Raw genomic sequence first — 26,296 nt, forward strand, 5'->3', positions numbered from 1 at the left:
CAAAATCATGATTTTCACATCCAATGCTTTAGGTTGCTATTCTGGAGAGGGGGGGCCAGTAGTCCTTGGATTATTTCTCAGCAGAGTTCAGACAGGGGGTCTTGGCAGGGGCATCCATTTAGGAGGTATTACCATAGAGAAGAGACTGAAATGTGGGCTGTCAGGACTCGGGAGGGGTCTGAAACTCAGATGTTGTGGGGCCAGTGGAGGCTTAAATGTCGAATGGAGACAGCTGCTTACCACTCCCCCTTTCTTTGTTGCCTTTTAGGAAGGAAGGCTCTTTGAGGCCAGATCTTCACTTTTTAAATGAGATTTCGGTGTAAGATTTCAGTGTTTAAAATGTTGAGAGGAATTCTGATGTTCATGTAGAGAGTCCAGAAATATGAACAGCCCATGGGCGGGAAACAGAGATTGAGGATGCCACGGGACACACCCAGGAGAGTACCTGAGTGGCTGTGGTCAGCAGGGAGGGACGAGTGTCCAAAGAAAAGGGTGAGGAGCCAGCAGCCAGGACCTGGCCACCCCTGAGCAGTGTATGAAGGTGGGAGCTTGGCTGGGTGGTGGAGAGACAGGACAACCAGCATAGCCACATGTGAGTCGGCTCTACTTTATCATTTCTAACTACAGTCGATCCTTTGAGAAACATCTGGCTGGGGGTGTGCACAACGAGGTCTAGAAGGGAGGAGCTGAGAGCCAGGAACCCTCACTGGGTTTGCCAGAACCCTGGATCTGCCTTCCCCCTCTTTCTCTACAAGGGTCTGCCCCCAGGTCTGACCTCTCCTGGCTGCCTTTGCACCCACTCCCAAGGGGACCCTTCTGCTCTCTGCTCACCTCCCTCAACCTCACCATCTCAGCTTACTGCTTCCCTTTTCCAGCTGTCCCCACAAAGGCTGTTCCCTACTCACAGGCTGTGCCTTGTGCCCTGGGAAGGTCCTCCCTCCCCACGTTGTTAACTACATTTGTGTCGTCGTCTCTTCCTCCTCCCCTCAGACTTGGATACTAGACCTGACCTGAAGGAATCAGACCCACAGGAGGACATTTGGGATGAGAGACCCTCCGTTGCGGTGGTGGTGAAAGGATCTACGAGGGATGGTTCCTGGGGTTGTGCCTATGAAAGAGTAGGGACACAGGGTGACTGGGTGGGATGGCGACAGGGAAGCCCAGGGACCTGTCTGTGGAATTTGGACACGTCCCTGGCATTAGGCCATGAATGTCAGGAATTAAAGACATTTGTCCAGCAAAGCTACATGTTGGACCCACCAAGATCAGAAGGATCAAAAGTAGCCGGGATACACCCGTTCACCATGTGTGGGAAAAACTTCAGTGCTTCAGGCTTGGATATGGCCTCCAAACCTATTGGAGACAAGAAGTACGGGGATTCTGGGAAGCCTTTCTGCTATACCTTGTCCCAGAAGGAGCAGCATCAAATCCACACCGGGGATAAACCCTTCCCCTTCATCACATGTGGGCAGCAGTTCAGTTGGCAGTCATATATCACCACCCAACACCACGTGCACACCAAGGAGAAGCCGTACATGTGCGGGGAATGCGGCAAGGCCTTCACCCAGAAAGCGAAGCTCAAAACACACCAGAGGACACACACTGGGGAGAGGCCATATGCCTGCCCGGACTGTGGCAAGGCCTTCCGTGAGAACTGGAGCCTAATAGTGCATCAAAGAACGCACACTGGGGAAAAGCCCTACGTGTGTGGGGAGTGTGGCAAAGCCTTCAACCAGAAACCCAACCTCATCAATCACCAGAGGACGCACACTGGGGAGAGGCCGTATGTCTGCCAGGACTGTGGCAAGGCCTTCCGTGAGAACAGTAAACTCATAGTGCATCAAAGAATGCATACCGGGGAAAAGCCGTATGTGTGTGAAGAGTGTGGCAAGGCATTTAACCAAAAACCCAACCTCATCAATCATCAGCGGACGCACACTGGGGAGAGAAGATACGCGTGCTGGGACTGTGGCAAGGCTTTTATCCAGAAACCCCACCTTGTACAGCACCAGAGGACGCACACTGGGGAGAAACCATATGCGTGCCAGGACTGTGACAAGTCCTTCTGTGAGAACAGGAAACTCATAGAGCATCAAATGACGCACAATAGGGAAAAGCCGTATGTGTGTGGAGAGTGTGGTAAAGCCTTCAGCCAGACACCCCACCTCATCCAACACCAGAGGTCACACACTGGAGAGAGGACGTATGCCTCCCAAGACTGTGGTGAGGGCTTTATTGAGAACAGGAATATCATAGCGCATGAAAGGACACACACCGGGGAGAAGCCATACGTGTGTGGGGAGTGTGGCAAGGCCTTCAGCCTGAAGAGGAGCCTCATTGTGCATCAGAGGTCACACACCGGGGAGAAGCCGTACATATGTAGGGACTGTGGTAAGGCCTTCAGCCAGAAATGGAACCTCAATCTGCACCAGAGGTCACACACTGGGGAGAAACCATACACATGCCAGGACTGTGGCAAGGCCTTCAACCAGAAACCCCGCCTCATCAATCACCAGAGGATGCACACTGGCGAGAAACCATATGCGTGCCAGGACTGTGGCAAGGCCTTCCGTGAAAATAGGAGCCTCATAGTGCATCAAAGGACCCATACCGGGGAGAAGCCGTATGTGTGTGGTGACTGTGGAAAGGCGTTTATTCAGAAGATCAGCCTCATTGTGCATCAGAGGTTACACTCTGGGGAGAAACCTTATGTTTGTGGTGACTGTGGCAAGGCCTTCAGACAGAAACGCCGCCTCATTTCTCACCAAAGGATGCACACTGGGGAGAGGCCGTACACGTGCCAGGACTGTGGCAAGACATTCCGTCAAAACATGAGCCTCATAGTGCATCAAAGGACACACAGCGGGGAGAAGCCATATGTGTGTGGTGACTGTGGCAAGGCCTTCAACCAGAAAACCCGCCTTATCAATCACCAGAGGGTGCACACTGGGGAGAAACCATACGCCTGCCAGGACTGTGGCAAGGCCTTCCGTGAAAACAGAAGCCTCATAGTGCACCAAAGGACGCACACCGGGGAAAAGCCGTATGTGTGTGGTGACTGTGGCAAGGCCTTCAGCCTGAAGAGGAGCCTTATTGTGCATCAGCGGACGCACACTGGGGAGAAGCCATATGTGTGCGGTGACTGTGGCAAGGCCTTCAGACAGAAACGCCGCCTCATCAATCACCAGAGGATGCACACTGGTGAGAGGCCGTACGCTTGCCAGGACTGTGGCAAGACCTTTCGTGAGAACAGGAAACTCGTACTGCATCAAAGGACACACACCGGGGAGAAGCCATATGTGTGTGGGGAGTGTGGGAAGGCCTTCAGCCTGAAGAGGAGCCTCATTGTGCATCAGAGGACGCACACTGGGGAGAAGCCATATGTGTGCGGTGACTGTGGCAAGGCCTTCAGACAGAAACCCCACCTCATCCTTCACCAGAGGACACACACCGGGGAGAAGCCGTACGCCTGCCAGGAATGTGGCGAGGCCTTCAGTGACAACAGGAAACTCATAGTGCATCAGTGGTCACACACCGGGAAGAAGCCGTATGTATGCAGTGAATGTGGCAAGGCCTTCAACCAGAACGGGAGCCTCATTGATCATCAGAGGACACACACCGGTGAGAAGCCTTACGTGTGCCCGGACTGCGGCAAGGCCTTCAGTGGGAAGAAGTCTCTCAAGAAACACCAGAGGAAACACACTGGAGAGTAGCTATATGCCTGTGGGGAATGCTGAATGGCCTTCAGCCAGAAAGGGAACTTCACCATACACCGGAGGAAGCGCACTGAGGGTAAGCAGTATGCATGCCAGGACTTTTGCAAGGTCTGCCGTGAGAACAGGATACGCATACTGCATCAAAGGAGCACAGCAAGGAAAAGCTATGTGTGTGGGGCGTGTGGCAAGGCCTTCAGCCTGAAGAGGAGCTTCATTGTGCATCAGAGGATGCACACCGGGGATAAGCGGTACGTGTGTGGTGACTGTCACAAGGCCTTCAGACAGAAACCCCATCTCATCCGGCACCAGAGAATGCACACTGGGGACAGCCATTCGCCTGCCAGGACTGTGGCGAGGTCTTCAGTGACAAGAGGAAACAGTGGTCACACATTGGGAAGACACTGTTTGTGTACAGTGACTGTGGCAAGGTGTTCAACCAAAACGGCAGCCTCATTGATTATCAGAGGACACACACTGGTGAGAGGCCTTAAGTGTGCCTGGACTGCAGCAAGGCCTTCAGTGGAAAGAAATCTCTCAAGAAACACAAGAGGAAATACCCTGGGGAGAAGCTGTACAGGTGTGTGGACTGCAGCAGGGCCTTCAGCCAGAGAAAGTGTCTCATCACACACAAGAGGATGCATACCAGGGAGAAGCTTCACACATACAGGCAGTGTGACAAGGCCTTCAGTCAAAACTTTCGCTCAGGAAGCACTGTTGCTTGCATACCAGGGAGGAGCTCTAGCAGTTCTCCCTGTGCCAGAAGAGCTAAGGCTACGATTTATGATTGTCCCTGTCAGAGCATCTGACTGACCACACACTGGAGAAGCCCTATTACTGCGGACAGTCAGGCAAAGTGTTCATCAGAAACTTCCCCCCTGTCCTCTGGAGGATCCACATGGGAGACTAGCCCTATGAATGTGTCACGTGCATGGGAACCTTCAGCAGGATCTTCAACTTTATGTGACACCAGGGGAGGAGGCACACTTGACAGAAGGGCATGATTCTCAAATTCCACACCCAGCAAGCGATTCCTGACCCAGCACCAGTTCCAGACTTGACCTGGAAGCTCACGGTAGGACACTACCAAAGCCCTGCCCACATGGGTTTTACAAATGTGGGCACAGGGGACAGGCCACTCAAGTGTTCACCATTTGCTTCTGCTGCATCTGCAGGGCCCGTGGAAAGCAAGACCCCCTACCAGTGTATCTGGGAGCATGTCCATCTCTTTCATAGAAAAGTAGAGGAGTGGTAGGTGGAAGAAAGTAGGGGAAAGGGGCTCCATGGGGACATTGTCATTTTGTCTCACCACCTGGATCTAGTCCAGATACCATGTCACCATCTGTGTGTGTCCTTGTTTTCCTTACACCCAGCCCCCAGCTTTCCTGCAACAGAAGAGTTTGTTGAGTGTTTCGTGATGGGAAAGAAAAAATTTTTAGTATTAAACAGTAACAGTAATTGCATCTGATGTTGGAGTTTCTCATAGTGGTCTATTTAAAAAAAAATATAAGTTGTAATTAAGTGAGGCCAATGTCCTTTTAAACACTTCTCAGCTGCAAAAGGTACATTTAGAAGTTGTCCTGTCAAAATGAGTGTAAAAGTTTGGTTGGAGGGGGTACAAGTACCCCACAGGAACCCAACAAACTTGCCCAAGATTGGAGGGCACTTGAAACTTCTAGCCCTGCATTCCGGACTTGGGGATGTTCAGACCAGAAGGCTGGACCTAGACCTTCAGCAGCAGAAATCAAGGATTGAACCCCTCCCAGTAGAGCTGTTTCAGTTACAGGAGGAAAATGTCACTTCACAGACTGTTCCCACAAACCCTGTGTGGGCTGGAATTCTTGTGAAAATAAAAGTGCCTTCCGGCAGGCGGGCACATTATCCATCTATGCCTCACCCAAAGCCTTAGTCATGTTTTACTTAATATTTCATTATTGATGATGACAGTGATCTGTTACCAATAATATACAGCAAACGATATCAGAATGTTGCTCTATTAACAATAAATACATAAAGCATTTATTAAGGGGTAGTTACTACTTTGTAAAAGTTCATTTTTTAAAAAGATTTTATTTATTTTTAAAAGTGGAATGGAAGGAGAAAGAGGGAGAGAAGCATGAATATGTGGTTGTCTCTAGCATGCCTCTATCCTGGGACCTGGCTCACAACCCTGGCATGTGCCCTGTCTGGGAATCAAACCAGGAACTCTCGTTTGTGGGCCAGTACTCAATCCAGTGAGCCACACCAGCCATGGCAGTTAATTCTTTGAGATGCTTCTGTGAAGTTCGGTAAATGGCTGCTGACGAAGGCCCCTGAAGCCTTACCTTGGTCTCTGCTGGCTTTCCCCATCCTTGCATCACCAAAATAGTGGCGAGTTGGTGGTGATTAATACTGGAGTGGCTTCCACTTCTGTACAGTTGCTAATTTACTGATGTGCTCCAGTGGGACAGACGGATAACAGTGTACTTACCACCTGACCTGAAACTAGGACCCTCCTGATAGCTGAGTTGGCAACACACTTCCTGGATATGCCAAGGTTCAGGGCAATCCCTGATCAGGGCATATACAAGAAAACCAATGAATCCTCAATCAGTGATATAAAATAATGGATGTCTACTTCTCAAATATAAATAAATATTTAAAAAAGTGAAGTATATCTTCTTTTCAGGTCATCCTCACTAGTAATTTGCACTTGGTGCCACAGAGAGAATCAATGGACTTGATTCAGGTCACAAATTTTATTTATATTTAATGAGTTGTCCAATTTAAGTCATTAAAACCTTTCACATTTACAAGCATCACATTTTATTCATTTAACCCTTCAGGAAAACTATCATAGAATATCTGGATGCCCTGGGTGGTGTGCTCAGTGGATTGAGTGTCTGCCTGCAATCTGAAATGCTGCTCGTTCGATTCCTTGTCAGGACACATACCTGGGTTGTGGGCTAGGTCGACTATTGCAGGTTTGTAAAAGGCAACGAACTGATTTTCTCTCATATGTCATTTTTTCTCTCCTCTTTCTCTCTTGCCCTCTGACTAAAATAAATGTTTAAATCACAAAAAGAATATCTGTTATGTTCCAAGTATACTTGCAAAAGGTGGAGATTCAGGGGTGTATTTTAAAAATACTGTCCCAGGGACTTCTGGCCTAGATGAAGGCATAGGTAAACCAGCTTCTCCATCTGCCATTAGTAAGAGGAAATATAACTAACTCAAAAATAAGAAAAATAACAGTCAACCAGTATAGAATAAAGAAAGAAGAATTGAAGAATATGAGGAGAGGCTTGGGAATCTCTGAGACAAATTTAAACATGGCAACATCTGAATAACAGGGTGCTGGAAGGAGAAGAGAAAGACAAGAAATTGAAAAATTGTGTGAAAAAATAACAAAGGGAAACTTCCCTAATTTGGCGAAAGAAATAGACGTAGAAGTCCAGGAAGCACAGAGAGTCTTAAATTATCTAGATCCAAAGAGGACTACACAAATACACATCATAATTAAAATGCTAAAGGTGAAAAATGAGCAGAGAATCTTAAAAGCACCAAGAGAAGAGAGTTACCTACAAAGGAGTTCCTATAAGACTATAAGCTGATTTCTAAAGAGAAAATTTTCAGGTAAGCAGGGACTGGCAAGAAGTACTGCAAGTGATGAAAAGCAAGGACCTACCACCAAGATTGTGCTATTCCGCAAAGCTATCATTTAGAATGGAAGGGCAGATAAAGTGACTCCTACACAAGGTAAAGCTAAAAGAGATCATCATCACTGATATCTTACTATATGAAATGTGAAAGGGACTAAGAAAAAGAAGATCAAAACTGTGAATACTAAAATAACAAACTGGCAACTATCACCAGAAGTTAAAAAAACAAAAACAAACTAAGCAAACAACCATAACAGGAATACAATCATAGTTATGGGGATCATTTGGAAGGTTATCAGCTGGGAGGGAGAATGGGGAGAAATGGGAAAATGGTGCAAGGATTAAGAAGTATAATTGGTAGGTATAAAATAGGGGGATGTTAAGAATAGTGTAGGAAAGGGTGATGCCAAAGAACATACAGGCTGACCCATGGACATGAACGAAGAGGTGTGGGACATTTGGTGGGGAGGGGAACAAAGGGAACAAAATTGGGAGAAGTGTAACAGGACAATCAATAAAATATAAACACCAAAAAAAAACGTACAGTCCCCATAACCCATGGACATGAACAACAGTGTGGGGTGGACTGTGGGGAAGAGAGATGGAGAAAAATTAGAACTATAATAGCATAAAAAAAAAGTTTTAATATCCATGTTAAAAAAACATACATATCCCTACCATCATGGAGACCAAATTACAGAAAGCAAGGGAGACAGTATTAAAGAAAAAATATTTTATAAAAGTTTTATTTATTTTTAGAAGAGGAAGGAGGGAGAAGGAAAGGGAGAGAAACACTAACACTAACGTGTATTTGCCTTACACACCCCCACGTGAGTCCTGGCCTGCAACCCAAGTATGTGCCATGACTGGGAAACCGGTGACACTTTGGTTCGCAGGCTGACACTCATCTCACCAGCCAGAGCAAGAAAGATTTTTATTATAATTTCAAATTTTTCAGAGTTTGAAAATATGAAGACCCATGGGGTAACCACCTTTAAAATATAAGGGAGAGCCAGAGTATCGTGGGTCTAGCTGATCAAAAGCTCAAATCAGCCACTGAGCTTCCTGCCCCTTACAAAGGTGTGGAAATTATCTTAGGGGAAATGGATGCACCTCAAGTGTATCTTGCAATAATTAAATATAATTTAAAAAATCTCGGGATACAGTGAGGCCGCGGTAAGTGAACCGCGATATAGAGAGGGACAACTATTATATTTAATTATGTTTTGCGGATTTTTCGCTATATCGCGGGATTTTGTGGTACTGTACAGTAAATACTAAAAAAAATGTAAGATTCCTACTTCCCTATCGCGGGGGGTCTACAATGTAATACTTCACATAAGTGAGGGATTACAGTATTGCACTGAGTGGGCGTACTGCGAGCAAGATGAATGGAGAAAGGAAAAGCCCTCCAACCCCTTTGTGATCCTGACGGGCTGGGCTCACAGGAAGGAAGGAACTTGCACCAAAGAGGTCAGAACGGGGCAGAGGGAGGTGCTGGAAAGACGCCTAGCCTGTCCGTCTATCTTGAGGAGAAGAAGCGATTGGTCGTGAGCACACCGCCCCTCCCTCAGCACGCAGAAATTTGGAAGGTAATTGGACGCTCAGACCGTCTCACAGCTGAAACTAACAGAAACGCAGGTGAGCGAAGGGCCATCCTCTGACCCACCTGGCGAACAAAGTCTCCGCTGAATTGGCGGGACGTTGTGGCTCTGGAAACGGTGTCACGGACGCCGGCGCCTCTGGGTTCCGGGAGGGAGCCTGATCCCGGAGAGCGACCTCCTGGGGCTCCCAAATCACGGTACTTTGAAGGGGAGCAGCAGCTCTGGAAACTGCCTCCTGCTGCGGTCCGGCTGCGGACGGCTGGGATTCTCCCTCGAGTTTTCGTAGCGGATGGGCTTTCAGACAAGAGTCTGCCATTGTCGGGGACTCCGCAGCATCTCAGTGAAGAACCTATTTCCTTCCCACCGATCTGTATCTCTAGAGCTTCCTAATGGGGGCGGCGGGAGCGTAACCCCCACTCTGGTTCCGTAACGATAAGATGCACTGAAGAGGAGCCGGCACCTAACGGGACGGGCTGATACTTGTTTTCCTGCGTCTCTCACGCTTTAGAACTTTTCTGCCTGTCAGAATGGCGATTAGGGTCGGTGCTGGACGCCGGACGTCTGTGGAGGGGCTGCCGCGTCTTTTCCCGCCCCCACCGAGGCCCCGCCTCCTCTGCGATTCCCCTCCCCCTCGCTCTGCTCCCCGGCCGCCTTCACGTCTCCCTGCACCGCCGTCTCCCTCTCCCCTTCCGTGGCCGCCACCCCCTGCGCCCTCCCCGCTGCTCTGTCGTCCTCCTCCCGCTCCGCTCCACTGCGCGACCTTCCCCCGATGCCGCTGAGCTCCCCACACCGCGGCCTTTGGACGTGAGGGCCGCGCCCGCATCTCAGGCTCACGTCACGTTACCGTCGCTGGTTCTGAGGGGAGGCTGGAATGGAGGAGAGGGTTCGCGGCGCGCGGAGGCTTCTGGGAAGTGTAGTCGCCCGTTTCGCGCAGGCGCATTTGCCAAAGGGTGGGGGCGTGTCCTAGAGGACGCCGGGCAGGTCCGTAAGGGAGCATCGTGGGGAGTCCGGCTGCGTCTGCTGAGGGCCTGAGGAGACCTGGTGGGACCCTGGGAGGGGGCGTGTGGATGCGGGAGGGGGTGCGGATCGGAGCGCGGTGGCGCGGGTGACGGTGCAGCGTGTGTGTGCGTGTTTGTCCCTACGCGTGTCCCGGGGACCTCCTGGGTCTCCCTTTGCTCGTGTGTGTCCGCTCCTGTCTGGTCTCCCCGGGTCCCTCTGTGCCCGCGTCTGTGAGCGCGTCCGCCGTCGTGTCCGTCCGCGGGGACTGAGCCTGAGGCCCCATCCAGGCGTCCGCCGTGTCTGGTCTCCTCCTCGGGGCCTGCCTGCGCGTCTGGGGGTGAGTGTGTCTGCGCGTGCGGGTGCGTCTGTCCTGTCCGAGGCTCCCCCCGCGTGTGCCCCTGCGCCTCTGTCTGCGGGGGTGGCTGCCGTGTGTGCGGTGCGTGTGGGGGGCCCTCCGAGAGCGTGGGGAAGGCTGCCCTCCTGCACAGGGGGCCTGGCGGAGCTGCCCGCCTGCCGGCCTGAGCCCACCTGCTTCCTGCCCTCGGAGCTTCACCTGGCCGTGGGGGGCGGGGCTGAGAAAGAGGTCAGAGACTAAGTGAATCCCCCAACTCCACACCCAGGCATCCAGGTTCAATTCCTTGTTCCGCCTTAGAAACAAAGCAAGGAAGCAAATGTCAGAAAGCTTGGGCGGAGGAGGAGCGGGAGCAACAGCCACTCCAGGCTCTGCAGCCACAGCTCTGAGGCCACACTGGGGTCAAAAGTCACCGACGTCATGCACATGTCTGTTCGAGGGATACTGTGCCTTCATGGCCTCCTTTGCATTAATAAAGTAAAGATAGAGTTGTGATTCACTGCTATAAGGACAGGTGTAGTCCAGGTTGGATTCAATTAATTCTTTCTCTTTTAATATTAAAAGAAATGATGATATTTTAAAGGGCGCCTGCAGTTGTCAGGAGTCTGCCCACTGTGCTTCCTGAGTAAGTTGGCTCTTTGTGGCTTTTTTATCCTGCACTGAGCAGCCACGTTTTTGACCTCGTGGTGCAGGGATAGGAGTCAGGAAGTACAACTGCAGAAAGAGTACATCCGTAAAAATTAAATTCCGTTCAAGCCTCCCATCATGTGAATTTGTGGATTGGGTGCCATCCTGTGAAACAGAATGTCACTGGTTTGATTTCTGGTTGGTGCCTCGTGCCTGGGCTGTGTGCAGGGTCCGTGGTTAAGATGGTCCAAGAGGCAACCAGTCGTTGTTTGCCTTGCTCATCAGTGTTTCTTTCTCTCTTTCTCCCTCCCTTCCCTTCCCTCTGAAAATAAATGAATAAGTCTTTTAAAAAAATCTTTAAAAACACATGAAGTCACTGCACCCGGGGACATGACATAACTTGTGTTTCTGGGCTGGCAGCAGGGGTTTCAGATTTGACACTCAGAACTTAACATATATCCAGGGTTGGTTGGTTCTTTGATTGGTTGGTGTTTCTTTCTAGCAACAGTGCTATAAAACACATTGTTAAGATGTTTAGATGTTTATTGATTTCAGAGATAGAGGACAAGAGAGAGAAACATGGATCAGTTGCTTCCCATTGGCACCCCAACCTGTGATAGGTGCTGTAAGGGGCAGAGAAACTTGTGACTCTCAAGCCAGTAGAAAATAATGAGCAGCAAAGGAGAAATGTAATCTTGAAAAAGGGGGTCTCCGTGTCCGAGTCAACAGTGTTAGCAGTTACAAGTGAGGAAATGACATTCCTCAGCTCATCACAAATGTCTCTGAGATCAAAGGCTGGAAGGTATTCATCACCAAACACAGGGAAATGGGAAAGTCAGCAAACAAGTTAGGGCATCTTCAAGGGACAGCTGGAGACAGACCTGTAACCAGATCACCCTTAAGTTAATTATCACCCTCAGTTAATATATTCAGTAGCATTAGATTGTAACTTTGGAGTATTCAGCATGGAAAAACGAGAAGTAGGAGGGAAAAGGGTGAAAGAGGGAGTGTATAATCGCGTTAGGATGAAACAGTCTCCTCCAATTGTCTGTGTGCACCTTTGATTTGGCTGCGACCATACCTGCAGATCTGTGAATAAACTGCCTTGTCTACTGCTTAAGTCCTGTGTCCTGGTGTTTTTATGGTGAGCGTTTCTCACAGTGATGAAACCCACATTCTAGATTTGGGCCAAAACCAGGGATTGAAGCAGACCTTTTGTTTTAGTCTGATGCTCCAACCAATGGAGTCACACACATCTAGTCTCCCTACATTTATCTGATCATTGAGCCTCAACAGTAACCCCAGGAGATCTGGAGGAGACCCAGTGGGTGAAGGCGGTGGTGGGGTGTCTTCTGGTGCCTGTATCCATCAATCAGTCTTTGACCAGGGGAAGAGGATCCTGTTCCTCCCTCCAGGCTGTGGGACTGGCTGTGTGTGCATGCATGTGTTGTATATTGTGGGAGTGTAGGCAAAAGTCACAAGCCCTCTGCCTGAGGGGCCTGCAAGCGGGCCCCCCTTCCCAGGTGTCCTGTGACCTCAGCCTGCAAGAACTTGCAAGCGAGTCTTGCTGACGCCAGCGGCTGCACGCGGGTTCTGGTGGCTGAGTCACGAAAGCCAGGGAACAAAGTGGGCTGAAGACCTAAGCCTCCTTTCCATAGTGATAACGTTGAATAGTGCGGACTCTTGGACCCTTACTCGCACATGATTCTTGGGGGCCGGTGTACAAGTCTCTAAGAACAAAGAAGCTTAAAAATTAGTGTTTCCTCTCCAATAGCAACTATATCGGATGTGGAACAGACCGTTGGACTTTTGTGATTTACCGCTTTGCTCTGTAGCCCTATAGGTTAATGTTTGTCCCTCTTAGTGGAATCACATAAGCCTTTTAGTTCTGTAGCTCTATAGGTTAACGTTTATTCCTTTTAGTGAAAAGAAAGTCTGTTACCATGTAAGCCTTTTTAGTTTCTGTTTAGTTTTACTTTAAAAATATCTTTTCTGCAACCCAATAAAAGGAATGGTAGGGCTGTGAACCATCGCTGATAAACAGAGAAAGTTATAGCCCTCTGTTCGTTGCTGGCCACTCATCCTGCTTGCTGGACTTAATCTCAGTGTCTCTTTCCACAAATATTCATGCAACATTGGAGTGTCAGTGTGTGGCTGACACTTGTGCACAGCCACATGGAACCGGATGTACTCAGCCCAGTTTTAATCCCAGTTTTGTGTTCTTGGGCGCATGAATTGTTGCATGAATATTTGTGGAAAGAGACACTGAGATTAAGTCCAGCAAGCAGGATGAGTGGCCAGCAACGAACAGAGGGCTATAACTTTCTCTGGTTATCAGCGATTATTCACAGCCTGACCATTCCTTTTATTGAGTTGCAGAAAATATTTTTTTAAAGTAAAACTAAACAGAAACTAAAAGGGCTTACATAGTAACAGACATTTTTTCCACTAAAAGGGATATACATTAACCTATAGAGCTACAGAACTAAAAGGCTTATGTGATCCCACTAAGAGGGATAAACATTAACCTATAGGGCTACAGAGCAAAGCGGTAAATCACAAAAAGTCCAAGGGTCTGTCCAACACATCTGATATAGTTGCTATGAGAGAGGAGACGCTAATTTTCAAGCTTCTTTGTTCTTAGAGACTTGTAAACCAGCCCCCAAGAATCGTGTGCAGGTAAGGGTCCAAGGGTCTGCACCATTTGACGTTATCACTATGGGAAGGAGGCTTAGGTCTTAGCCCGCTTTGTTCCCTGGCTTCCATGATTCAGTCACCAGGAGCCGCGTGCAGCTGCTGGCATCAGCAAGACACACAAGTTCTTGCAGACTGAGATCACATGACACCTGGTTGGGGGGCCTCCTTGCAGGCCCTCCGGCAGAGGGCTTGTGACTTTCGGCTACAATGAATTATCTTTTTGTCCTCAATTACTTCATCTGTGACATGGGGTGAATGGAAATAGTCCCAACATGTAGGGTGTCAGGAGGACTAAATCAGGGACATTTGTTGAGTGTCTTGGATGCTATCAGATCCCCGCACGTGTTCACTGTTAACATGTATGTGTGTCCCTGTCTGCATTTGGGTCTGTATTTGACATGGTCTCTCATGTCTCTCTTTTTCCCCCTGTGTCCAGCCTGCCTGTCCCCCAGTCACCATGGGCACTGGAAGGATGGACACCCAGCCGCGGACCAAGAAGGCCCTGGTGAGTCATGTCATCCTCTCGCACCTCCTCCCTTAAGATAAGGCTTCTGGACAAGGATGACCCTCTGCCCTTCCACCCCAAACTCCCTCAGGGCCCAGGCCTTGGGTCCAGTCTCCTCGGGTTGTATTCACCCCACATTGGGAAACTACTGTCTTGACACTGGCATTTTTTTACCACAGGGGACAGGATAGGTAAGCAGTGAGCTGCCATACCTTGGGGCTTTCAGGAAACACCACTGTGCACTTGGGATTTGGAGGCTTAAACATGTTTGATGAAGTGGGACAGAGGCCCTGGGGAGGAAGTGCTGGATGAGGGCCTTCAGAAGTAGGCAGACAGCACTAAATGTCCAGGGGAATGATGGGAGATGGAAGGAGGCTGTGTGTGCAGCCCGCCATGTGAATGTTCCTGGCTGTGGCCTTGATGTTTTACGATGTGTTATTAGGTGGCTATTTGTGGTATTTTTCTCCAAGTTTCCTTCTATGGATGAAATATTTTACAGTGAAAAATATACAGGTGTAGCTCAATTGGTTAGGGGATCATCCTGATATGCCAAGATTGTGGGTTCCATCCCTGGTCAGGGCACATATGGGAAACAATTAGTGAATTCCTCAGTAAGTGGAACAGCCTCTCTTGTCTCTCAAATCAATAGATTATATAGCTCTCTCTATATAAATATAAATATGAATGTCTATGGATAATTTTTTTTTTATCATCACTAGAGGATGTTTATTGAGTTTTAGGGAAAGAAGAAGAGAAAGAGAAATACAAATGTGATGGAAACATCTATTTGTTGCCTCGCACTCGTTCCGCAAACTGAGATCAAACCCGGAGCCTTTTGGGGTATGGGACAACGTTCCAACCAATTGAAACATGCAGTCCTGGCTGGAAAAAAATCTCTGTCGTGCGTTTTGTATCATTTTTCTTCTTTTCTTTTTTTTTTTAATTCTGAAAGGGGAGCTACTGTGTAAAGATATTATTCATTTTTTTAGAAAGAGGCGAACTGAGGGAGAAGGAGAGAAACATCTTTCTGGGAGACAAACAGTGAGATGCCTCTTGTACGCTCACTGCTGGGGTCTGGCCCGAAACCCAGGAATGTGTCGAGACTGGAAATACTCAGAACACTGAGCCACACCAGCCAGAGCTTTGTGTTTTCTTCAGTGACGATTCCTTGTAGAGGAAGGTTGGGGTGGGTATCTTAAGGCCTTTCTAAAGTCTTCATAGTTATGAGTTGGGACACTTTATTCTCACAGCACGGTGAAGCAGGGGCTGCCTTTGATTGTAGGCAAACAAATTACTTATCCTATTCTCTGCTGGTCCTCAGGAATCTTAGTATTCTTGAAGCATTATATTTTTATAAGATTTTATTTATTTATTTTTAAGGAGAAGGGAATGGAGGGAGAAAGAGAGGCAAGGAAAACATCAATCAGCTGCTGCCCGTGTCAGCCCCATTTAGAGACCCCACAATCACACTTCGGTTGGACAGATGATGCTCCAGACAATAGAGTCTCCTGTCCAGGGCTGAACATTTCGTATCAATGGAATCACACAAGCTACGGTGTTTTATATCTGGCTGCTTTCCCTGAGCATCACGTGTTTGATGTTCATCTATGTGGTACCAGGTATTCTTTCTCATGGCTGTATACTATTTCATTATACAGTAGGCCCTGTGTATGTACATTTATCAGGTGGTGTACATTTGGGTTGTTTCCACTTTTTAGTGGTTTTTACTAATGGTGCTGTGAAATTCATTTACAGATTTTTGTTTGAGCTTCTCATTTTTCTTAAGTGTAGAAGCAGCAATTAATGGATCCTTTGATGACAGTATATCGAACCATTTAAGGAACGATCCATCTGTTCTCCAACATGGATCCACCATGATGTCTTCACCTCTTTCTTTTCTGTGTTGGCTGCTTTGCTTTCCATTTTTGCTAGCATTCTTTACAATTTCTGATGTTTGTCATTTTTGTGTGGTTGAGATTGAGGGTTCAATTTTTCATAATTTCTTTTAGTGTAATTAATTATATTCTTATTAATTTATTTATTTTAATATTTTATTTATTTATTTTTAGAGACAGGGAGAGAAACACCAATGTGTGGTTGTTTCTTGTATGCCCCCAATTGGGGCCCTTGCGCAAAACCCAGGCATGTGCCCTGACCAAGAATCGAACCAGCAACCCCTTAGTTCGCAGTTCAGTGCTCAATCCACTCAGCAACACCCATCCAGAGCCATTTTTCTTTTTTTTTTAAATAACAGAGTATGATCTTGCTGGGTGCTCAGTTAATTATAGCATCATCTTGTATACCAAACAGTATGGTTTTGAACCATAGTCTGGGTATGTGCATGAGGCAATCAGATTGATGTTTCTCTCTCTCTGGCCCTGTGTTCCTCTCCCTGTAAAATCAATAAATGTATCCTTGACTGAAGATTTAAAAAAATAGAGCCTGATTTCACTATTGGAATTGGGTGAGGTTTTTCCTGGGGTGAAGTTGTTTCTGCCATTAGCTACCAATCCAAACAGAAGATGCCCTGGAATGAGTGGCCTCAGACACAATGGCACAGAGCACTCAGAGGGTTTCGGCATATCTGGTGGGAAACCCCATGTCTAGGGGAATATCCAGACGCTTCTGAGGGGGGGGGGCTGGGATTCTCACTTCCACACCATTCCTGTACAGTGTCGACTCCCAGATGCCCAGGACCTTCTCTGGTGTTCAGTCCGTTCCAACCCAGGCTCAGTGCATGGAGTCTGCTCAGTACAAATTTAATTAAGTGAGTTCAATCAGGCGGGTAGACTTAGGAACCATTTTTGGCAAGAGTTATATTTAAAAAGTTAAAATGAAAAAAGTACAATAAAGGACTCAAGAGGAACCTTTGGGAGGTAAAAAAGGAAAAGACCCATTTTTCATTTTCACCAGTATATTTATTGATTTGGATATATTTGTAGGGAACCACTCCCTGTGGTTTAGGGAATTGTAGCGTCAGCCCAAGCATGACCTGCCGCTAGCATCCCGGGTGTGCTTGTCTTTAAATTTCAAGATAAGACTGCGCGGGAGACATGACCAAAAACCACTAAGAGGGTTTCCATGGGAATTGGATTTAAAGAATACTTATTATGCTTTAGAACTTGCTCTGCTTTTCTTATCTTTAATGTAACATAAACAATCTCTAGCAAGGAATGTATGAAACCTTGCACCTAATGACAGTGTGGTGTCAAGATATTTAGTAGATCTTGACACAGACTGGTCACTGTGCCCTCTGTACTGGTACATGTAATCTGTTACTGTCAACTGTAATCTAAACGCCTAAAAGCTATTGATGATTTATGAAATTTGACCTTGTATCTTCTGTGTGTTTCCTCCTTAAAAAAAGGCATGAGCGACAGAGGTCTGATTGCTGTTCTTCCCTAGAGAGAGCAGCCACCTTCCTTCCCCTCACACATAATATAGTGTCCTTGATAGATTTGTTCCGCCGTGGTCATGAAACCTCTGCTGGACAGAGCAGTTTCCTACCGAGCCTAAGACATTGGAGGCACCTCCGACTCATATTGAGTATGTCGGCTTTCTGCCGCTATTGATTTCCAGAGGGTAGAGGTCAGGGGTGCTGCCTAACGTCCTCCAATACGTGAGACACCCCACAGCAAAGAATGATTTGGCCAAAATGTCAATAGTACGTAGAAACTTCGCAAATCGCTTTTGATGTCCTCGATCAGTCACAGCACCTTCCTCATACACCGCACGATTCTTCTTTTACATTTCAGTTGCACTTTTACCTCTCTTGAATTAATAAAGCATAATATACTGGAAATGTTGCATTTTTTCTTCTATCTTCATTATTAAAATTGAGACACAAAAATTCACCAGGTTTCATAAGTTTTTTATAAAATTCATGCTGATATGACAGCTGTTACAATACAATCTAACAAACATTTCAAATGAAGGTAAAGACAACTAAGTGCTATTAGAGCCACGCTATGGAAAAAACATAAGGGACATTTTGGTAAATCCAATACTTATCAGTATATCAATCTGTATACCTCTAATGTGTGGGGCTTTTAGTGTACCAATCACATCTAAATAGTGATTTTTTTTTTAATTATATGGTTTTTGTTTATTAATTTTAAGTATGTCTTATTGATTATGCTGTGACAGTTCCAATTTTTTTCCTTTCCTCGATTCCGTCCTGTACCCCACTTCTATCCAGCAATCCCACACCCCTTCTTTCATGTCCGCGAGTCATGATTGTAAGTACTTTGGCTTCCCCCTTTCCTATATTATTCTTAACTTCCCCGTGTCTATTTTGTACCTACCAATTGTGCTTCTTAGTCCCTGCACCATTTCCCCATTTCTTCCCACCGCCCCCCCCTCACAGCTGGTAACCCTCCAAATGGTCCCCATACCTATGATTCTGTTCCTCTTATGGTTGTTTGGTTAGTTTGTTTTTGTCTTTTTAATCAGTTGTTGATAGTTATGAGTTTGCTGTCATTTTAACGTTCATACTTTTCATCTTCTTTTTCGTAAATAAGTCCCTTTATCATTTCATATGATAGTGGTTTGGTGATCATGAACTCCATTTACGTTGCCATTCCTAGGAAGCACTTTATCTGCCCTTCCATTCTAAATGATAGCTTTGCTGGATAAAGTAATCTTGTTTATAGTTCCTTGCTTTTTATCACTTTGCATACTTCTTCCCAGTCCCTTCTTGCCTGCAAACATTGTATTAAGAAATCAGATGATAATTTTTTCGGCACCCCTTTGTAGTTAACTCTCCTCTTCTCCTGCTGCTTTTAAGATCCTCTCTTTATCTTTAACCTTTGGCATTTGAATTATGATGTGTCTTGGTGTGGTCCTCTTTGGGTCTAGCTTGTTTGGGACTCTCTGTGCTTCCTGAACTTGTATGTCTAGTTCTGTTGCCAAATTAGGGAACTTTTCCTTTAATATTTTTTCACATGAGTTTCCAATTTCTTGTTTTTCCTGTTCTCCTTCCAGAACCCTTATATTCTGATGTTCGCATGTGAGTCATGTCACCCTTTCGTACCTCCTTGCTTAGGATCAAGCTTCTGGGAAGGGACGACCCTCTGTTTTTTTAAATAAGATATTATTTCCATGGGGTGTGTCACAGGAAGCTGGAGTATCGTCCTGTGCACCAAAAGTTTGCGGGTTCATCCCCGGTTCATGATGTAAGATGATATCTCACTACCATTTAATTAGCAGCTCTCTCATAAATAGTGATTAAATTTTTTCATATGTCTGTTGGCCATGTGTATGTGCTCTTTGGAGAAGTATTTATTCAGCCCCTTTGCTCATTGTTTATTTGGGTTGTTTCTCTTCATGGCGAATAACCCCATAGTTTATTCGTTAGTCCGAGAACATGGAATGCTCAGGCCCTTCAGAGCTCTGCACCTTGGCAGTCACATGCATCCTGTGTGCCTTCCTGATCCTCTTGGCCCTTCTGGCCATGTATCCCAACCCCTGTGAGAAGGAGACTCTGCAGTAAGTGGTGTGCGCTTCCTCTGAAAGGGCTTGGTCGCGTTCAGGGATGTGATGGTGGACTTTACCCAGGAGGAGTGGAAGCAGTTGAAGCCTGCGCAGAAGGACCTGTACAGAGACGTATGATGGAGATCTACTGGAACCTGGTCTCACTGGGTAAGGGAAGCTTCACTGCATTATTCACCACCTGCCTGTCATTTTAGGATGACATAGAAATACGAAAGATGTACAGATCTGACTAGGTAAGGTGTTAAAGTTATTTGAAACTAAAGATAAATGTGAGCCCTGGCTAGTGTACTCAGTGGTTTAAGCACCAGGCTGCCAAAGCACACATCACCCGTTCAGTTCCCTGTCAAGGCCCATGTCTCTGTTGCAGGTAAGTTCCCCAGTTTGGAGTGTGCAAGAGGCAACGAATAACGCATCGATGTTTGTCTCCTACAGTTTCTTACTCCCTTTCCCTGTCTCTACATATAAAGAAATAAAATATTTTAAAGAAAGTAAATATAAAAATAATGTTGATTGGTGGTGAAGTGGGGAAGAGTATTTATTGCATGTAGAACAGAGGATTTTAAATTCATAAAGAGCTGTTAGGGAAAAACGAGAAAAAGACCAAATGAATGATAGAGAGATGGACCTAGCTCATGAGCATGCAATTCACAGATGTAGAAATACATGGAGTTAAACTTTACAAAAGATGTATAAACCATACTGATAGTTAACAGAGTAGCAGTTGAGTCACAGAAATACAATGCTTGCCATGGGGTACACAGAAATGAAGAGGAATACCATGCCTGGCTGGGTGTGGCTCCATTGCTTGGAGCATCCCCTCTTACACCAAAAGTTTGCTTGTCGGATTTCCTGTCAGGGCACATATCTAGGTAGCGAATTTGAACCCCAGTCGGGGCACATAAGAGAGGTAATTGATTGATGTTTCCTTTTCATCAGTGATTCTCTCTGTTCTCTCCCCACCTCTCACTCACCATCCACTTTCTCCCTCTCTTAAGCATATCTTGGTGTGAGGTATAAAAAAATAGAGTAATAGCAGCATGTAGTATAAATTTGTAGAGAAAGGAACTCTTCATTCTAGGAGTATTAAGTTGTACCAACTCTTCTGAAAGACAGTTTGGTTTATTCAGCCAAATTTTAAACGATTCCACTTGGGAATACATCCTCTAAAATTTTTCCTATAAGTGAGGGGAGTTTTCATAGGAAGAAAAATCAGGAGAAATGTCCTAGATGCTCACCTACCAGATGTCTTAATATGTCGAAATGTGTCAACAGGAAGGAAATCATGATGGTCCTCAGTATGAGCACTGTTTGTAGTGACTGACACAGAGAGATATTTCTGGACAATATTGTTCTGGAAAAACTAACTTTCAGAATTAGTGTACGGTCTCATTTCATTAATAGTTTTTGTGGACCTTTAACTGCCCTGTGATTAACTGCGAATTGTTAAAGTGAATGATTTCATGCACTTCAACCAACACCACCATCCACCTCAGGTTTCTTAATCGCCCCCAACTGACAATGTGTCACCCCTAGAGAAGAGCTCTCATCTCCCACCCCTGCCCTGGCACTCAGGTCCCACTTTCAGTCTCTGTCATTTGATGATTGTAGTTGCCTCATAGGAGTGGAATTATATGCTGTTGGTCATTGTGTGCATCACTTAGTTTCCTAATTTCCTTTGGTGGGTCTTTTTTTCTTCATATCCTTTGGGACGGGAGTTTCTGACATCACAGTTACCACATCCAATGTGCTAGGTCCACTGTCGGTCAGGGGTGCCCAAAAGGCCTTGGATTATTCCTCAGCAGAACTCAGAGGGGGGGTCTGGGTGGAGCACCCATTTAAGAGGTGTGACTATAGAGAGACTGAAATCCAGGCTCTCAGGACTTGGGCGGGGACTCAAACTCAAATTTGTAGGGCCAGTGAGGGCTTAAATGCAGGATGTGGACAACTGCTTACCACTACTACTTTCCTTGTCGCCTTGTAGGAAGGAGCGCTCCATGGGGCTGGATCTTTGTTTTTTAATGATATTTTGGTGTGATATTTCAGTGTATACATGTTGGGAAGAATCCTGATAACATGTAGAGTCCAGAACTCAGGACAGCCCCCTAGGCTGGAAACAGATTGAGGAACTACGGGACACACACAGGAGGGGACTGGAGTGGCTGTGATCAGTGGGGAGGGACGAGTGTGCAAGAGGAGGGTGAGGACCCAGCATACAGGGCCAGGCCGCTCCTGAGCAGCGTAGGAAGGCAGGAGCTTGGTTGGACTGTGGGGAGACAGAGGACAACCAGCACAGCCACAGGTGAGTCAGCTCTATGTCATCATTTCTCTCTAGAGTCAACCCTTTGAGAAGCACAGAGGGCTGGGCGTGTGCAGGACGAGGCCTGGAAGCGAGGAGCCGGGTGCCGTGAAACCTTACTAGGTTTGCGGGAGCCCTGGATCAGCCTTCTTATTTCTCTTCATGGATTTTCCCCAGCTCTGAGCATCCCTAGCCACTTTACATCCACTCCCAATGGGACCTTTCTCACTCTGCTCACCTCCCTCAACCTCACCATCTCCGCTCACTGCTTCCCTTCTCCCTTTGTCCCCACGACAGGCTGTGCCCTGCTCTCAGGCTGTGCCGTGTGTCTTGGGAAGGTCCTCTCTCCCCGCGTTGTTACCTACATGTGTCATCATCTTTCCCACTCCCCTCAGGCTTGGAGACTAGACCTGACCCGAAGGAATTGGACCCACAGGAGGATGTTTGGGAAGACAGACCCTCTCTTGAGTTGGTGGCAGAAGGATCTTCGAGGGATGGTACCTGGGTTTTTGCCTATAAAGAAGCGGGGACAAAGGGTGACTGGGAGGGATGGCGACACGGGACCCCAGGGACCTATCTGTGGCATTTGGACATGTCCCAAGCATTAGCTCCTGAATGTCGTGAACTTAAGACATTTGTGCAGCAAAGCCCCATGTCAGACCCACCCAGACTGGAAGGACGCAGAGGATCAGAGATACACCTGTTCACCATGTGTGGGAAGAACTTAGGTGCTTCTGGCCTGGGCACACCCACCAAACACATTGCAGAGAAGAAGCCCTACAAGTGCGGTGATTGTGGGAAGCCTTTCAGGTATAACTCACCCTGGAAGGAGCAGGATCGAATCCACACCAGGGAGAAACTCTTGTGCGTTAAGTGTGAGCCGCAGTTCAGTTCTCAGTCACGTATCGCCACCCACCAGCACGTGCACACCGGGGAGAAGCCGTATGTTTGTGGTGAGTGTGGCAAGGCCTTCACCCAGAAAGGGAAGCTCAACACACACCAGAGGACGCACACCGGGGAGAAGCCATATCGGTGTGGGGACTGTGCCAAAGCCTACACCCAGAAGATGAGCCTCATTGTGCATCAGAGGTCACACACCGGGGAGAAGCCATATGTTTGCGGAGACTGTCGGAAGGCCTTCAACCAGAAACCTCACCTCATCCAGCACCAGAGATCACACACGGGGAAGAAGCCGTACATTTGTAGGGAGTGTGGCAAGGCCTACAACCAGAAGATGAACCTCATTGTGCATCAGAGGTCACACACCGGGGAGAATCCGTATCTTTGTGGAGACTGTGGGAAGGCTTTCAACCAGAAACACCGCCTCATCCAGCATCAGAGGACGCATACCGGGGAGAGGCGGTACACTTGCCAAAACTGTGGCAAGGCATTTCATGGCAGCAGGGATCTCATAGTGCATCAAAGAACACACACTGGGGAAAAGCCATATGTGTGTGGGGGGACTGTGGCAAGGCCTTCAGCCACAAGACGAGCCTCATAGCGCATAAGAGTTTACACACTGGGGAAAAGTCATATTTGTGCAGTGACTGTGGCAAGGTTTTCAGGTACAAGCTGAGCCTCATTGTGCATCAGAGGACACACACTGGGGAGAAGCCGTATGTGTGTGGTGACTGTGGCAAGGCCTTCACTCAGAGAGGGCAACTCATACTGCACAAGAGGACACACACCGGGGAGAAGCCATATGTGTGCGGTGGTTGTGGCAAGGCCTTCATCCAGAAGAGGAGCCTCACAATGCATCAGAGGACGCACACTGGGGAGAAGGCATATGTTTGTGGTGACTGTGGCAAGGCCTTCACCCAGAAAGGGAACCTTAAATTGCACGAGTGGATACACACCGGGGAGAAACCGTACACGTGCAGTGAGTGTGGCAAGGACTTCACTCGGAAAGGGAGGCTCAAGACACATCAGAGGACGCATACAGGGGAAAAGCCATATGTGTGTGGGGTGTGTGATAAGACCTTCACCCAAAAATGGAATCTGAAAACACATGAGATGACACATACTGGGGAGAAGCCACATGTGTGCGGGGACTGTGGTAAGGCCTTCAACGAAAACTGGAGCCTCATTATTCATCAGAGGACACACACTGGGGAGAAGCCTTACTTGTGTCCAGACTGCAACAAGGCTTTCAGCTGCAAAAAGTACCTCAATAAACATCAGAGGACACACAATGGAGAGAAGCTGTACACATGTGGGGAATTGAGAATGGCCTTCAGGCAGAAAGAGAACCTCAAACTGCACCTGAGGACGCACACCAGGGAAAAGCCATATGTGTGCGGTGGTTGTGGCAAGGCCTTCGGCCAGAAGAGGAACCTAACAGAGCATCAGAGGACACATACTGGGGAGAAAACGTAAGTGTGCCAGGAGTGCCGCGAGGCCTTCCCCCGGAGCAATAGTCTCGTCGTACACTAGAGGACGCTCACTGGAGAGAAGCTGTTTTCTTGTGGGGATTGTGGAAAGACCTTCATGCAAAACATGAGCCTCATTGTGCATCAGAGGCCAAACACCGGGGAGAAGGCTATGAGTGCGGGAACTGCAGCAAGATCTTTACCCAAAACGAATGTCTAACCATACAGTGGAAGAACCACACTGAGGAGAAGCTATTTGCTTGTGGGGATTGTGGAAAGGCCTTCAGTGAGAAGCCACACCTCATCTTCCACCACAGGACGCACACTGGGGATAAGCCATACCTGTGCCAGGACTGTGGCAAGGCCTTCACCCGGAACGAGTACCTCATCACACACAAGATGATGTACACCAACCGGAAGTGTACATGTGTGACCATGTAACGACGTTCAGGAAAAACTATATGCTTAGGAAGCACAGGCATGTGCACAGTGGGGCATAGCCTTAGCAGTGCTCCATCTGCCAGAAGAGCTTCATGGCACGCTCGTCACTGTAGGAGCACCTGACAGACCATACCGTGGAGAAGCCATGTAAGTATGGCCAGTACACCAAAGCATTCATCAGGAACTTCCTCCTCCCTGTCCTTTGGAGGATACACGTGGGAGACAAGCCCTATGAGTGGGACAAGTGCACAGAAACCTTCAGCAGGACCTTCAACTTCATGTGACACAAGGATTGAAGGCACATTTGGCAGAGGGGCATGATTCTCAGAATCCACACCTGAAAAGTGAGTCCTGAGCCCATGCACCAGTGCCATACTTCACATGAGAGCTCAACGGTAGGACGCTGCCAAAATCCTGCCCACCCAGGTCTTAGGAATGTGGGTGCAGGTGACAGGTCACAGTGCTCACCATTTGGTGCTGCTGCATCTGCAGGGCCCTGTGGAAAGCAAGACCCCCTGTAGGTTTAGTATCTGGGAACATGTCCAGTGGGATCATGGATGCAGACCAGTAAACTGTCTCACAAGCTCGGCACCGCATTTAGTATGTCTGGGTGTCCGTCTCTGTGATTGTAACGTGGAGGAGGGGGAGGTGAAAGGAAGTGGGGAGGTGGGCTCCATGGGCACATTGTCACTTTGTCACACCACCTAGATCTAGTCTAGAGGTAAGGTTGTCACCATCTGTGGGTGTTCTTGTTTTCCTCATACCCAGCCCCCATGTATTTGTAATAGTAGAGTTTGTTGAGTGGTTGATGATGGAAAAAATCCTTTTTTTTCAAGCATTAAACAGTAATAGTAATTGCATCTGATGTCAGAGTTTCTCATAGTGATGTTAATTTTTTTTTAATATAAGTTGTTATTAATGGAGGCCAATGTCCTTTTAAACATTTCTTAGGAGAAAAAGGTACACGTACAGGTTGTCTAATGCAAACAAGTGTCAGCGCTTGGCTGGAGGGAGTATGAATCACCCACAGGAACCCAACAAGCCTGCCCAAGATTTGAGGCCACTTGCCCCTCCCATCCAAGCATTCCGGACTTGGCAATGGTCAGGCCAGAAGGCTGGGCCTAGACCTTCAGCAACAGAGACCAGGGAAGGACCACTTGCCAGCAGGGCTGTTTCAGTTACAGGAGAAAAATCCTCTCTCACTTCACAGACTGTCCCCTGTCCCCGTGCACCCCATAGGGCCTAGAATTCCTGTGAAAATAGTGTCTTTGGTTAGGCGAACGCATTATCTGTCTATGCATCACCGAAAGCCTTAGTCATGTTTTACTTAATATTACATTATTGATGATGATAGCAATGTATTACCAATAATAAAAAAATGATATTATAATGTTCCTCTATTAACAATAAAATAATACATTCAGCATTTATGAATAAATGGGTAGTTACTACTTTGTACAAGTTCTTTTTTCGAAAGATTTTATTTACATATTGTTAAAATGAGAGGACTGGAAGGAGAAAGAGAGAAACATGAATATGTGGTTGCCTCTAGCACACCC

The 26,296-nt window shown here is 47.3% G+C and overlaps 2 protein-coding genes across 2 annotated transcripts in view; both read left to right on the forward strand.

The window, feature by feature from the left end:
- Positions 1–25,602, forward strand: part of LOC149995628 (uncharacterized) — a 34,233-nt gene extending 8,631 nt beyond the window's left edge. The window contains 4 exon segments of the mRNA XM_090260003.1: positions 14,070–14,138; positions 19,653–19,778; positions 22,323–23,383; positions 23,386–25,602. Of these exon segments, the coding sequence (XP_090116129.1) occupies positions 14,070–14,138; positions 19,653–19,778; positions 22,323–23,383; positions 23,386–24,303 (2,174 nt within the window). The 3' untranslated portion in view covers positions 24,304–25,602.
- Positions 35–3,771, forward strand: LOC149995629 (uncharacterized). The gene has a single exon (XM_090260005.1). It carries the CDS (start codon positions 1,248–1,250, stop codon positions 3,711–3,713), a length of 2,466 nt encoding a protein of 821 aa, XP_090116131.1. The 5' UTR covers positions 35–1,247; the 3' UTR covers positions 3,714–3,771.
- Positions 25,603–26,296: the final 694 nt, after the last annotated feature.

This window comes from Furipterus horrens, unplaced genomic scaffold (genome assembly GCF_987537825.1).
Source record: "Furipterus horrens unplaced genomic scaffold, mFurHor1.1.pri manual_scaffold_13, whole genome shotgun sequence".
Lineage (NCBI taxonomy): Eukaryota > Metazoa > Chordata > Mammalia > Chiroptera > Furipteridae > Furipterus > Furipterus horrens.